This window comes from Archocentrus centrarchus, chromosome 4 (assembly GCF_007364275.1).
Source record: "Archocentrus centrarchus isolate MPI-CPG fArcCen1 chromosome 4, fArcCen1, whole genome shotgun sequence".
NCBI lineage: Eukaryota > Metazoa > Chordata > Actinopteri > Cichliformes > Cichlidae > Archocentrus > Archocentrus centrarchus.
The window spans coordinates 5,903,972-5,918,647 of record NC_044349.1 but is presented as its reverse complement, the minus strand read 5'-3'; the positions used below and the strand labels follow the sequence as shown (position 1 = coordinate 5,918,647).

The following is a 14,676-nucleotide window of genomic DNA, read 5'->3' as shown; positions in this document are numbered from 1 at the left end:
CCAAAAACCCAGTCATTTTTCAGTGATTCCCTTACACACACAAATAAATACATTGTATATCAAAAAAAGTTACAGTAAATGCAGACAGTGCATACACACATAAATAAAAACCACACAATCCTCCCAGTAGTCCTTGTCTGATACAAAATGTACAACCTCCTCCCATACAATAACCCCCACCCCCAACTTGTAAAACTTTAGACACTTACTGGTCATCTCCATCGGAAAACAAATCTTCTTCTGATGTTGGATCATCAGTTGAACCCAAAAAGTCTGATGCTGAAATGTCGCTCTCTCTCCGTGTGAGCAATTCCACAACCTCCTGAGCGCTGAACTTGGTCTTGCCGGCGGCCCGCTGTGCCATTTCGCAAAACTCCAAAACAACGATGCGATCACGACGAATCTCAAATGAAGCTCTGAGACGTTGTCCACCTCACCTTGCCCTTTTATCGGGTGATGCTGACGTAATAGAGAAGCCCGCGAAACCCCCAATCGATACTTACAGTACACCTTTCCCTACCCCCAAACACCTGGCACATTTCAATACGTAAATCACACCACTATACAGCGCCCACGCAAACACACAATATAAGTGGCGCCACAGCGGCGCACGGTTATATTTTCTGTGTAATGGTGCATGCCAAGCTCAGAATTACATACATATTTACATCAGAACGGCATATAATACGAGGACGAGCTGAGAATAAAAACTTACCTTCTGCCTTCTGAGTAACAGGTGTTCATTTGCAGCGATAAAACTGGTCAAATCAGCGACGACATTCTCTAATACAAAATAATCCACCTTATTCGTTGAATAAATGTAGTCTGTTTTTGATGCATTCTGACAATCCATTGCCGAGAGAAAACATTGTAAATACTGTTTATGCACGTCAGCGCATAGACTCCTACTTCCTGTTTGGTTTACGCATGGAGGACGCAGCAAATACGCACTGAATACGCAGGGAGTTTATGCCTTCATGTGAAAACACACCCCATAGTGCCATATACCCACGTGTCGGGAATTTTATTGGCTATCCATCTGTGGTTTTAGATTTCAGGTTAGAGTTGACCAATAAGAACGATTGGAGAACATTTGGGGGCATGTCCTTAAATGTCACATGACGCTCTCTGGATATTATTGGCTCTGGAAAATCCATTTCATAACATGATTGGCTAAATGAGGTGTCAATCGAATTCTGAGGGTCTAGTCTGTCATATAAAAGCATCGTGAGGGCGAACGGCAGCGTTACTGTGACGCTATGAGGCTTCAAAGTCGGAAATCGCTACAGAGGGCCCGGGGGCGGGCCCTTGCCAGTTAACAGGTTAAGGAGCTTTAAATTGTAGCTAAAAACCCCACAATTATACAGAGAAAACTCAACAGTCAAAACGACCCCCTATGAGCAAACATAGGGGGTTGTTTGCATATCTGTATAATCTAGAGCAGGGGTGTCCAAACTTGCGGCCCGCGGGCCACATCCGGCCACGCCCACTTCCGGTCCGCGAATTGATGTCAAAAATAACATACAATTTGGCCCTTTAAGTTACATTTTTGACATTTCGCCTTCCCCTCCAATTAAGAGGGTTAAGCAAAATGTCAAAAAAGTAACTTAAAGGGCCAAGTTGTATGTTATTTTTGACATCAATTCGCGGACCGGAAGTGGGCGTGGCCGGATGTGGCCCGCGGGCCGCAAGTTTGGACACCCCTGATCTAGAGGAATAAAATGTTGAAGTCAGTTCAAAAAGTAATGGGCAGATATCAATCCATCCACCCTGACAGAAAATAAAAGCATGATTGTCATTAAGTATTGATTAGTCTGGACTGTATCCTTACAATTTTCCTTTTCAAAATTTTGCTACTACAACACAGGTTAAAAAAAAGAAAAAAAGAAGAAGAAGAAAAGGCTAAGTCCTTATAAAAGTGAGTAATATTAACTCTGTTGGAAGGGCAAGACTTTGGTTGGCTGGTAGGGACAAATCACAGGAATTTTCCAGCTCCTGCTGCATTGTCCACAGCCATAATGTTGATAATGTGGTGAGTGGAGAGTAACCCTTGAAAGAGCAGCAATTTACTGCTCCTTTTTTCATCATTTTGGGGCATTTTATTACACAGCAGAAAGAGTCACGCTGAAAAAGATGCAGCAAAGGTGCAGCCACTCGATGCTAGAGGCATAAGTACCCTAAACATGTGGCTATTAAAATTACTCATGACATGAAAATATAACTGTCGTCCATCAGCAATAAATAATAATAAATGATATTGCTTAAACTTTACTTTTTTCAGGAAAGGTTAGATTTATTGAAAAAAAATAAATGATGCTGTGGTTTCAGTTGATACTGAAATATTTTCTGGGTAGATTGTTCCAATTTTCTGTATTCCATCTGCTCATTAACTATCTTAGGTGCAATTTAAATTAGATTCACAGATTGCATTCACAAAGTCCTCCGAAATCATTCTGTACAGTGTGCGCACAGTCAGTCTATATTAATCTTATATAGATTTCACACATACTGAAATATGAAATAAAAAACATTCTTGTCAATTAAAAGCATTTTGTTATACCACTGTTATTGATTTCTTATCTTCTTTAGCTGCACTATGATCTAATATCCTATTTCTTTTTGCTGATATTAGCCAGTTTTATGCATTTTGTTTAATGTACAAAAATGTATAACGCATTTGCATTTTATATGTTTCCTTTAACAGACAGCGTCACTAATACATGCTTGGGTTTGTCAGATTTGCATATATCTACTGAGCTTTTCCTCTTTCTTTTTTTCTTTTTTTTTAATGCACGTCAAGAGCTCTGATGTTTCAATAACTCAAGCGCATAAAGAAAATGATAGCTGTACATTCAATTCAGTTTTATCTATATATCACCAAATCACAGCAAACAGTCACCTCAAGTGCATGTATCCATGGCTGGATATATCGTATTCATCTTTGAGTCAGACTTCCATCATTGTTCAGAATGTAAATCTCATTTGATGTTGATTACGATGAAGACAAACATCGGATGTTTTAAAAGACAGACTGATTTTTGGATTATGGGATCTCATTGGACACCAATAATGGGCTTATCTTTTTAACTAATTTTAGATAATGAGATAAATCTGCTAAAAATGTGTGATTACATGAAAAAAAAGTGGAGGTTGCACCGTGTGATTTCTCTTCTCTTTGGAACAACCTGCAATTTTAAAAATGTAGGTAATAGAAAGGCCCCTCTTATACCCCTTAATATATTTTGTTAACTTGTTTAATCAACTTATTAACTTCACAGGAAGATGTCTCGCATCTTGCATAATCACTAGCGATGGCATTGAGGCTTAATTGGTTTCCTAAATTGATCCTTTATTATCAAGCAAAACAAGCACGGTCATTTTCTAATCGGAAGTGAGTATGTTTTCGATTTTCCATGCAACCAATCTTGATTGTGATGATATTGTTATTGAAATGTAATTTGTTTGCACACGAGGCAAACAGCAGTTCTGAAGGGCTGACAGATGTTATCCTCTGTGCTCCACGTCCATCCTGTTCTCTCGCTGACAGACTTGCTGTGGAAAATCATTTGTGAATCTTACCCCATCATTGTATTCAGCTCTGCCTTTTTCTATTAGCATAAGCTTCAAACAATATCACTCCAGTTTTGCCCTGCAGCTCTTCAGCCCAAACTGATTTTCTCATATAGTTTTAAGGAAGTAAGAGAGTTAGTTTAGCCTGTGTTTGAGAAGAAGTGCACGGTTCCTCTCTGACTTTGTCCATTCCCCTGTCTTTCAGAAGAGTTCCAGAACTTTGTTCGAAGGCTTCCTACATTTTATGCCCTGAACACATCGGCCATTCAGTATTTCTGGAAGATGGAGCCGACCATTCTCCAGCGCTACAAACTGCTGGAGCTCAGCACCCAGCAGCTTCTGAGCAAAGCACGGCGCATCATCAACAAGCTCTTCACCCTCAGCAAAAGGTGTCAAACTCAGCCCAAAATTATTATGCTGAGAGAGAGGTGAGAAATATGAGTATTCCTGCTGACCTTTTTGTGGCTACAGATGTGTTAGTTGTGTGTTTGTGTGCAGGAGTGTGAGAAAATAAGCAAAAAAAATTCCAAAGCCTGCAGCCACATCACAATTCCTTTCAAGCACATTGTGAACGGCAGTGCTCATTTATTTTCTTCAGCCCCCTCAGTGCACGGTGCTTTATTATCCCCTGAACTAGGCATTATGCTAATAATACACACAATACATTAGCACTTTGATATTCAACTGAGGTCTCACTGAAGTGAGCTATAGTGTCACACCTGATGACTTGGCTGCACTCCCAGCCCAAGTCTCCTTACATTCAGGAAATCAAAGCTATCCTCCTGTGAAATTAAAGTTTGCAGTGTTTCAAAGGAATATGCAAAGTTTGGGCCATTTTTACTGTTGGTTAACTTGACTGCAGTGAAATCATATACAAAAGAAAATCTGCTGTGGATCTTCAGTTGATCATTCCATCTATTTCTGTGTTTTTCTCCACAAAGTTCAGTGATATAGTCTGCAACAAAAGCTTATGAAAAAGAAATGTGATTATGTCAGTGCAGCTGAAGCACCCAGGTTTATTTTAGGAGCTATTTCAGGTGAGAAACCAAATATTCATCCTCTGCAGTGTGATTTCTTTTTTAAAGCTACAGCTTGAGTCTCCAATCATCCCCATCTTCATTTCCTCTAAAATAAGGGAATATAGCTCTGTTCATTCAAACTGTACTTATTCACCTATAAAATCTATGATGGCATACAGGGCAGTGAAAAAGTATTTGCCCCCTCCCTTCCTAATTTCTTAGTTTTGCATATTTGTCACATTTAGATGCTTACGATCATCAAGCAGAAAGTTAAAATTAGTGAACGATAGCCTGTGTAAAAACAACCATCATTAAAAAAAAAGACAATTTCAAAAATGCAGTTTTTAAATGATGGTTTCATTTATTAAGGGGAAAAAAGCTATCCAAACCTGCCTAACTCTGTGTGAAAATGTAATTGTCCCACCTTGTTAAATCATTACGTAACTGTTATTAACCACATTTTTCTGGAAAGCTGAGTTCAATTTCACTAGCCACACCCAGGCTTCATTACTGCCACACATACTGAATCAAGAAATCACTTAAACAGAAACTGTCTGTCAAAGTGAAGCCGGCTAAAAGATCTCAAAAAGTAACACAACATGCCACAAACTAAAGTAACAGCTGGGAAACAAAGTCAGTGACAGGGGTTACAAAGCCATTTCTAAGGCTTTGAGACCTCAGTGAGCCACAGTGAAAGCCATTATCCACAAAAGAAGAAAACCTGGAACAGTGGTGAACCTTCCCTGGAGTGGCCGGCTTATCAAAATTACTCCAAGAGTGCATCAATGAAACATCCAGGAGGTCACAAAAGAACCCAGAACAGCATCTAAAGAACTGCAGGCCTCACTTTCCTCAGTTAAGGTCAGAGTTCAGGATTGAACAATAAGAAAGAGACTTGGCAAAAACTGCATACATGGGAGAGCTCCAAGGAGAAAACCACTGCTGACCAGAGAACAGAAAGGTTCGTCTTACATTTGATGATCCCCAAGACTTCTGAGAAAATATTCTGTGGACTGATGAGACCAAAGTTGCATCTGTTACTAACACAGCATTTCATGAAAAGAAGATCATACCAACAGTTAAACGTGGTGGTAGTGTGACGGTCAGGGGTTGCTTTGCTCCTTCAGGACCTGGACAACTTTCCATAATTGATGGAACCATGAATTCTGCTCTCTACCAGAAAATCCTGAAGGAGAATGTCCGACCAGTTCATGCCCTGAAGCTCAAGTGCACTTGGGTTATGTAGTAGATAAAAAATAAAACTAATAAAGGTTTTGGAGTGGCTTAGTCAAAGTCTGGACTTAAATCAGATCGAGAAACTTTGGCACGACCTTAAACAGGCTGTTCATGCTCGAAAACCCTCCAAGGTGGCTGAATTAAAACAATTCTGCAAAGAAAAATGGGCCAGAATTCCTCCACAGTGATGTGAAGGACTCATAGCACGTTATCGCAAAAGCAGTTCTTGCTGCCAAGGGTGGAACAACCGGTCATTAGATTTAGGGGGCAGTTACTTTTTCACACAGGGCCAGGCAGGTTTGGATAGCTTTTTCCCCCTAACAAATGAATTTAAAAATTGCATTTTGTATTTACTCGGGTTATCGTTGTCTAATGTTAAAATTTGTTTGATGAAAATACTAAGAAAACTAAGAGGGCAAATACTTTTTCACAGCACTGTACGTATATGTAGTGTTAAATTCAGAGCTGCTACAAGCTCAAGTTTGTTTGCTTATATATTGATAGTTGGTAAAGCTTATATATCATAAACTGACTGCTGCTACAGAGGAAACTGTAGTTCTGATATTTAAAGGGCAGTGGATGCGAGCGATAAATGCAGATTAAAAGATGCATCAAAATCTCTTTGGTTGAGCTCTCAGTTCTGCACTCATCATATGACAAAAAAAAAAAAGCAATGCAACAACAAGCTGTTATCTTTTCCACATGATTTTACATTTCTGTCTCCAGATGGTCCCTCATATCATATTAACTTGATTTTTAATGGCTTTCAGCTCCAGTCCTGTGCAGTACTTCCTCAAATAGCATCATAATGCTGCAGAATCAGATATTCCTTAGTAGCACTTTATGTAAATTAGGTGCAACTGAGGTCATTTACAGCTATCGTCTTAGTAATATTTGTGCTATGCAAAAAAATTGCAGAGATGCAAAATGTTCATCCCTGATGGAAAATGGTGACAGGTTCAGTAAATGTTCCTATCTGTGTCTAAAAGCTTGCGAAGAGCTAAATTACAACGATGAAATAAGCGACTCGCAGTATTTTCAGCTGAGATGAATCTTCAAACAAGGCTGATCTGCATTTGTAGAGCAGTGTACACTGAATCTAATGGGCAAGATGTCTCCAAACCTGAGCTGGGCAGCATTAAATTCAGTAATGAGACTGAATTGGAGCGATGAAAGTAAATAGTTAAAGTGCATGTTTTGGATCTTGCTGGTGCTCTGAGGAAAAAAATCCAGTGGTTAATTTCAATGTGTTCAAAGCCAAGCACTGAAGAATATATCCACTTTCTCATTTTAATAGTGGTTTTCACTCTTTATACATTTTATCAGTGTTGTTGCTACCTGAGCAGATATTACGTACTAATGCACTTCTTTAATTCAATAGCAAGAACAGACAAAGATTTTCTTTTATCTACCCCACATCAGCGTCTCATCTCTCCATGTACAATAACGACCTAGATCAGGGAGGATTTGTTTTTCATATGGAATATTTGTACATCTCTGTAGCCATTATTCATGTTCCAAAGCTTCATGGTCTTTGTGAGAGGAAGACAAAGCAAACATAAAAAATAATGTAGGCTGTTACGCTGTGAATCCATTTTGGAGTTTCTATTGTAACTTTCTAGTGCAGTCTTTGGAAATATGTACAGCCTTTTTTTTTTTCCCCTTTTTTTCCGAGAATACAAGAGGTGTCAGGGCAGCCGTGATGGAGCCGCTCAAAAAAAAAAAAAAAGAGCTGATAGGCTGTTTTTCTGTGGTTCACCAAGTAAATAAATGTGGCTTGTAATGGAAAAAATGAAGTGTATCTTCTGTGGAGGGGGAAAAAAAAAGTTTTCTTCACTAGTCAAAATGTACTCTGTGGCAGAAGGAGAAAGTTCGTGTGTGGCATTGATCTGTGTGAAATGAACTGACAGACAATGAACAGATTGCAAAGTGAACACCCAGCTTCTCTTTTGCCCATACTCCACACTGCGTCTCCGTGACAGTTTACATGTCCTGCTGACAAAATGTGCTTATGATGGCGAGACAGCTTCCTCTCTCGTGCTGTGCACAGACTCCACTCTGGAGGTGAGATATGCACAACTGACTCTCGCTGATGAGTTTCAGATAAGCTGGGTGCTGTTAAGACTGTTATCACATTACATCGACTGTCTTTTGACAAAATGTCACCAGATTTAAAATTTGATTTTGAGGAAAAGGGGAAAAGTCTTTTGCTCCTTTCTCTCCAGCATCACGCTGACTGCACTCACTGTGATGCTGGAACACTAGAGGGGCTTGCTGCTTCAAAGCACTTTCAAAACAAGAACAAAAAAATGGACTTGAAACTAAGAAACACCAGAAGCCTTCGATTGAAACCTTCTATCTGCATGATAATTATTTTTTCATGCTTAAGATATTATCCTAAGCATGTATTTTTATTCACTAATGATCATTTTAATAAGTAAAAGTACAGTACACTGGAGGGAACAACATATAATGCTGGAAAAGAAAAATGAAGTAAAATAAAACACAATCACAGGTTTATATATTTAGTTATTTTTACAGGTGCCTTGGCTTTCTTTTTTTATGTTTTCTTGATTAAACTGGAATAAAAAGCATTTGAGTATCAAGGAACTCATTCAGTTATGTTTCCAAATTTTCTCATATACTGTGCAGCAGCCTCGCGTATGTTACTTTGTATGTCTAGGAGACATTTTCACTCTGATCGCCACTTCGCTCAAGTCCAGCTAAAATCTGCAGACGCAGAACTATGTGAAAGAAGTCCATTTAAATATGTTGCATAAGTTACACAATCTGTGGCCTCTCGCTCGGGCTCAACAGACGGTTAATGCTCCGGCTCCTGTCAGGTTGGCCCTAGTAAAAGCTAGATCACTAGCCAGCGAAACCTTTATCCTGGAGGATAAATCCCACGGATTGAACTTTCTCTGTGTTACTGAAACACGGCTGACTGTTGGTGAGTCTAGTGAACTTTTCCCACCGATTGCACTCAGTTAAACTCTCTGAGGACGTCAGGACGCGGAGGAGGCACAGGTCACACCGACAACATCTTATTCCAGTTTTGAAATGAACTTATTTGAACTTTGCTCTGCCCTCCCGCTGTTGTGTGCTGTTGTACACAGACCACGCAAATATAACAAAGACTTTATTGGTGATTTTGCTGATTTCTTGGCAGGAATAAGGCCGAACTATGCCCGGGGTTTTAATAATTGGTGATTTTAATATCCGCGTATGCTGTCCTTTGAAGCCATTGGCCAAACATTTCCTACACTTTGGGCAATCACCTTTGATTTAAACATTATACATAAAGTTGAGTTGAGAAAGAGTTGTATCCACTTTGATAGCTGGCTTAAAAATAGACTCAGTAGAATATGGCATGTATTTGTAGCTTATTTTAAAATCAAAATATCCCAAATAAAAATATGCCCATCAAAATTGTATATGTTTAGTGCAAATTGCATTTTTCGGTTCTACCTTTGAGGTTGTGCTGGGTACATCTACATGTAATTTCCATTCATTGTATTTTATCACTATCTTAGTATTTCTGTCTAAAGAAATATATAAAACACTTTTCCAGTGAATATGCTAGACACTTTGAAATGCTGGGATATGCTTCACAAATCTGTACTAAACTTAGTTTGTGGACTATGAAGGACTCGTATCTAAGGTTTATCATTACTTCAAATTATCAGTGACACACACGCTCACACACCCTGGCACAAACACTGCAGCTTAACTTCTTTTGTCAAACAACTGTTTGAACAAATGGTATTTTTCCCTTCAAAAATATGTTTTTTTTTATGTAAATTACTTATACGTGCACTTTTGTTTCCCTTAAATTAATTTACCAGCTGTGCACGGCTACAGCAGTGGAATTGCCACTCTGCTAAAGAACAAAAGTGGATTAAAAATTCTGACAGATGTGGAACATAGCAAGTGAAAGACTAATTTACCACATTATATTCTTGTCATACAGTCCATCTGCTCTTTCATTCAGAAACAATTACGGGAATTTTGGTATAGTTTGTGGCTTGGAATAAATAAAGCATTTTGCAAATTATATGTAATATGTATAGTTCTAGATACATAGGCGTACATATGATTAGACTCTATGTCTTTGCTCTATACTAAATGATGTATGTCCTTAAAGAACCTGGCAAAATGTGCTCTTTCTCAGCTTCTTACTAAACGTCATTTAAATTTATAGGAAAGTATATTTTGCCAAAGTTGAAGCTATGTATTTATTTCACAGGAGACATTTATGTATTTGTATTTTTGGTTTCTCCTCTTTTTTATGCTTTTAACAAGAGTGTAATTGGGGGAAAAAAAAACAACTTTTTTTAGTATTTCCAGGTCTGATCAAACAAAACAACTTAGCTCATTTTACTAAGGGAGACTTTTCTGCTAGTCACCCAATTAGCTCATTTTTTTAAGCGCTAAATATCAAATGGCTGCTTTTGTAAATGAATATTACTTATTTATTTTTGACTGACCATATTTCTATATTTGAGCCATCATAAGCTTCTGTAAGGGGATGCATTTTTGACTGGATACGCAGATAGGAAATCATTTCTACAGGGATTTGATGAAAATGTTAAGGGATTTGAATGCATCACTCAAACATGGGCCTTGCTTAGCAGGCACTGGTGTCTGGAGATTATGAAGCGATACAGAGCAAGGGAGGATTGTTGATCTTCCCTCACAATCCATCTCCCATCAGAGAAGCACTTAACCATGCATATCAAACCCATAGTTTCAATCTGTTAGCTAAAATAATTACTCCATTTTAATGTTTACAGTGCGAGAGCTGGTTGCTCTAAATTACATTTAATATTTTGATGTGTCATTAACTAATCATATTTTAGAGTAGGAGGCGACAGCGGGATTTTGACATTTACACGCTATGATTTTTATAAAATAGCCTAATTGTGAAGGCATCTAAAGCATAAGTGCAATATCCATGACCATACTTATATTTCATACCCATATCCTTCTTCTTCCACTTCCTGCGTATATCCACTGCCTCTGTTATTCATAGGTAAAAATGCCCCAGAAATATATGCAAATGTTTTTTTGTTTCTTTGTTTTTCTAATATGTTTATATCTCAGAGATGTTATGATGTAACAACAGCTAACACAAGGAGGGAAAATAAAAATATAGTTCCTTAAATTTTATCATTTAGACTTCTAACTACTCAACCACTTTTAATGTTGCCAACCTGCTGGGTGGACTGGGGGGCAGCAAAGCAGTTTGATTAACTTCATGAACATAGTTATAAAAATTTCCTGGAAACACCATAGTTTTCTCAGTTTTGAATCTGTGTCAGCATCAACGCTCCAAATGGAAAAGCGATGTGAGCAAGAAAATAAATGTGACTGTGAGACTTCACATTGATGAAAAGCAAATCAGATGATCAATATCCAACTAAGTATCAGTGGAATATCAGTATTAGTGGAAATCCTCAGACTTCAAAAGTCTGCACAACACCAGTGTGCTCGTTGCAGAGGAGCACTGAGTTTGTCAAGAAAATATTATTTTTTATTGTTCAGTTTAGAGTTTAACATCATATGATCCTCACTTCTGTTACTGTGTATCAACAATGAAGCTTACACACTGCTCTGTTTCTGTTGCAGGCCCTTTAGCTACTGGCTGAACTACATCCTTTCCATCATGTACTGCAGCGAAAACAATCACATCGGCTCTTACCTGGAGGAAACTCGGAGCTGCTCCTGCCCCTATGAGCATCCTCCCTGCCAGGGCTTGATCCCTTGCACAGTTGGGGAGGGCACCTCCTGTGCATCATGCTCCTATGAGAATCGCTCCCGCTGCGCCACCTGCAACCAGGGTTACATGCTGAGCCAGGGTGTGTGCCGCAACGAAGTGCCAGATTCCACTGACCATTATATAGGCTTTGAGACTGACCTACAGGACATGGAGTTGCGCTATCTTCTCCAGAAACGTGACAACCGCATCAGTATCCACGGGATCTTCGTAAGCAATGATGTCAGGCTGAATAATTGGTTTGACCCGTCGTGGAGAAAGAGAATGCTGCTGACACTGAAAAGTAACAAATACAAGTCAAACCATGTCCACATGCTCCTGGGGATGTCTCTACAGATCTGCCTTACCAAGAACAGCACTCTGGACCCCATGCTGTCTGTTTATATCAATCCATTTGGCGGGAGTCACTCAGAAAGCTGGATCATGCCCATTGACCAGAACAACTACCCAGACTGGGAGAGGACTAAATTAGACCTTCCCTATGACTGTTATAATTGGACTTTGACTTTAGGCAACAAGTGGAAAACATTTTTTGAGACAGTCCACTTTTATCTGCGGAGCCGGATCAGGGGCCCCTCAAGTAATGGGAATGGAACTGTTTATTATGAACCCTTGGAGTACCTGGAACCGGGGCGAAATCTAGGCTACATGAAGATCAACAGCATCCAGGTATATGGCTATAGTATGCACTTTGACCCGGAAGCGATCCAGGACTTGATTTTACAGCTGGACTACCCATATACTCAGGGATCGCAGGACTCGGCCCTGCTGCAGCTGCTGGAGATCCGGGATCGGGTCAACAGGCTTTCCCCACCAGGAGCTCAGCCGCTGGACCTCTTCTCCTGTCTGCTGCGGCACCGGCTCAAACTGTCCACTACAGACGTTGCCAGGATACAGGCAGCGCTCCAGACTTTCAGTGCCAAGCAGCCAAACTCGATGGAATACGAAACAACCAAATTATGTAGCTAAGAAGTGGGCAGGTGGCCAGGTGCACAGATGGAAGAGCAGTCATCACACAAGTCTGATGGTAGTTAAGAGCAATTCTAGAGCAGAGTAAGGGACATTTGAGGGACTTGTTATTTGTTGTCACGGATCTCAAGAGTGTATTTGAGATTCTTATGTCAGCTTTTGGTATAAATTTGTATTACGTCTTAGAAATAAGGAGGATTTCACCATACTTGCCTCATTGTTTTTTTCCTTTTTCTCCTGATGAAAAAATAACTTTAACAGTTATTAATACAAATTTAAAAATCTGCCATCACTGATATTTTGCCAATGTGCTGATGTTTGTAGATTGCACAAATCTGAATCGCTCATATCCGTAAACAAACGCTTTTGCTGATAAAATATTACCCGAGCAATGTAGTCATCTCACACATTTCATTTCAGCACCAGCATGTTCCACGCTGCGTTTACTTTCCAGTGCAAAAATCAACATAAGTAATTGTTTTAATATTACAGTCCTCCCTCTTTGCCTGGAATATGATGGGCACCTCATTCTTTTTAGCTTTCATATCATGATAAAAATCACTCATTTTTTAAGCTCTACTACACATTTTTGTAAGAAAAGAATCATTGACATAAACAAAGTGAATAAATAGATGCTGTATTACTCTGGATTTGCTGACAAAAAAAAAAAATGTATCATGGTCACAATATATGTTACATGTGCTTTTATTTTTATAATGCTGTTGTTTGTGAAACAAAAGTTACAAAAAACACTGTCTATAAAATGTATAATACAATTTGTTAATACACTAAATAAAATACATTTTTATGTGTGGTCTATACACGGTGTAGTTGTGTACATAGATGTTTTCTTGGCTTTCTAAGTGGTACTGCAATAACTAATATAGTACCATTTATAATGAGTCTATAACATTTATTAAGCCTTTATAAGGGGTTATTAACATACTTTTCTGTTATGACATGTCAAATGTCATACTGTCAGAAAACAATCTGATTAATGATGTTTTGACACATTTAGGTTCTTCTGCAACACTGGCTTAAAAAATAAGGAGTTTGACTTGCTGGAGCAACAACCGAGTATCCAAACTTAGAAGTGCACAGGTTTATTCACAGGTGACAGCAAACACTAAACTTTCTATCTTTTTCTGGCACAAATGACTGCATTTCCTAGATTGTATAATACAGAAATGATTTTGTGCTGTCACTAAATAATTTAAAAAATGTTTTTGGGTCTCTCTGTGTGGGTTTTGCATGTTCTGCCTGTGCCTGTGTGGGTTCTCTACAGGTACTTTGGCTTCCTCACACAATCCAAAAACATGCAGGTCAGATTAACTGGTGATTTTAAAGTGGCCGTGGATGTCAGGTGGATAAAGTGCTGGAAGTGTATAGAATAAAGCATTGTATGAATTTGTAGTTAAATGTGACTTGTGTTCTAAAGTGGTCTGAGTGGTCAGTGAGACGAGAAAAGTGCTAAATAAATGCAAGTAAATTTCCAATTTTTTTCAAGAATCATTCCAAAGTGAGACACACATGTAAATAAGGTGTTCAAAAATAAAGCCACAGAATGTTACGATATGACTTTTTCATTTTATGTATGTTCACTCATTTTGTTTGGTTAAAGGGCCACCTGAATAGAGCAGGGACATCATTAATGTTACTGACAGCTGCTCTTGGGACTGCAATTTACGAGCAATCAATAACAACATAGCAAACTTTTTGATTTGAAATGTAGAAACATGATGATACAAGTTTAGTTTGCTTGAATATTTTGACGACACAATTTATGAAGTTTATTTTATAATATTTTATAAATGCTAGTGCAGTTATAAAGACTTTGATCAATCATAATCCATACCAATCTCCTGCAGCCCTTCTTTTGGCAAATTAACATACAAGCATCTAGAGTACAGTAATACTCTCAGAATATACTTGAAACATTTGGACACACCCCATAGATAGATAGATAGACAGATAGATATAGAATGGAACCCAGCACCTCCCACCTGACCCATTCAGAATGATGTGCATTGGTCCACAACAACCTACATACATTTAATAAAGGCATGCAAAATGTCACAGTGAAATAATAATTATTATTTATTTATT

General features: G+C 38.6%; 1 protein-coding gene across 2 annotated transcripts in view; it reads left to right on the top strand.

The window, feature by feature from the left end:
- The window catches only part of LOC115778498 (BMP/retinoic acid-inducible neural-specific protein 3-like), a 62,423-nt gene extending 48,406 nt beyond the window's left edge, over window positions 1-14,017 (top strand). For both annotated transcript variants that reach the window (XM_030726543.1, XM_030726542.1), the window contains exons 7-8: window positions 3,776-3,998; window positions 11,454-14,017. In XM_030726543.1, coding sequence (XP_030582403.1) covers window positions 3,776-3,998; window positions 11,454-12,570 — 1,340 coding nt within the window. In that variant the 3' untranslated portion in view covers window positions 12,571-14,017. The remainder of the gene's footprint in view (window positions 1-3,775; window positions 3,999-11,453) is intronic.
- Window positions 14,018-14,676: the final 659 nt, after the last annotated feature.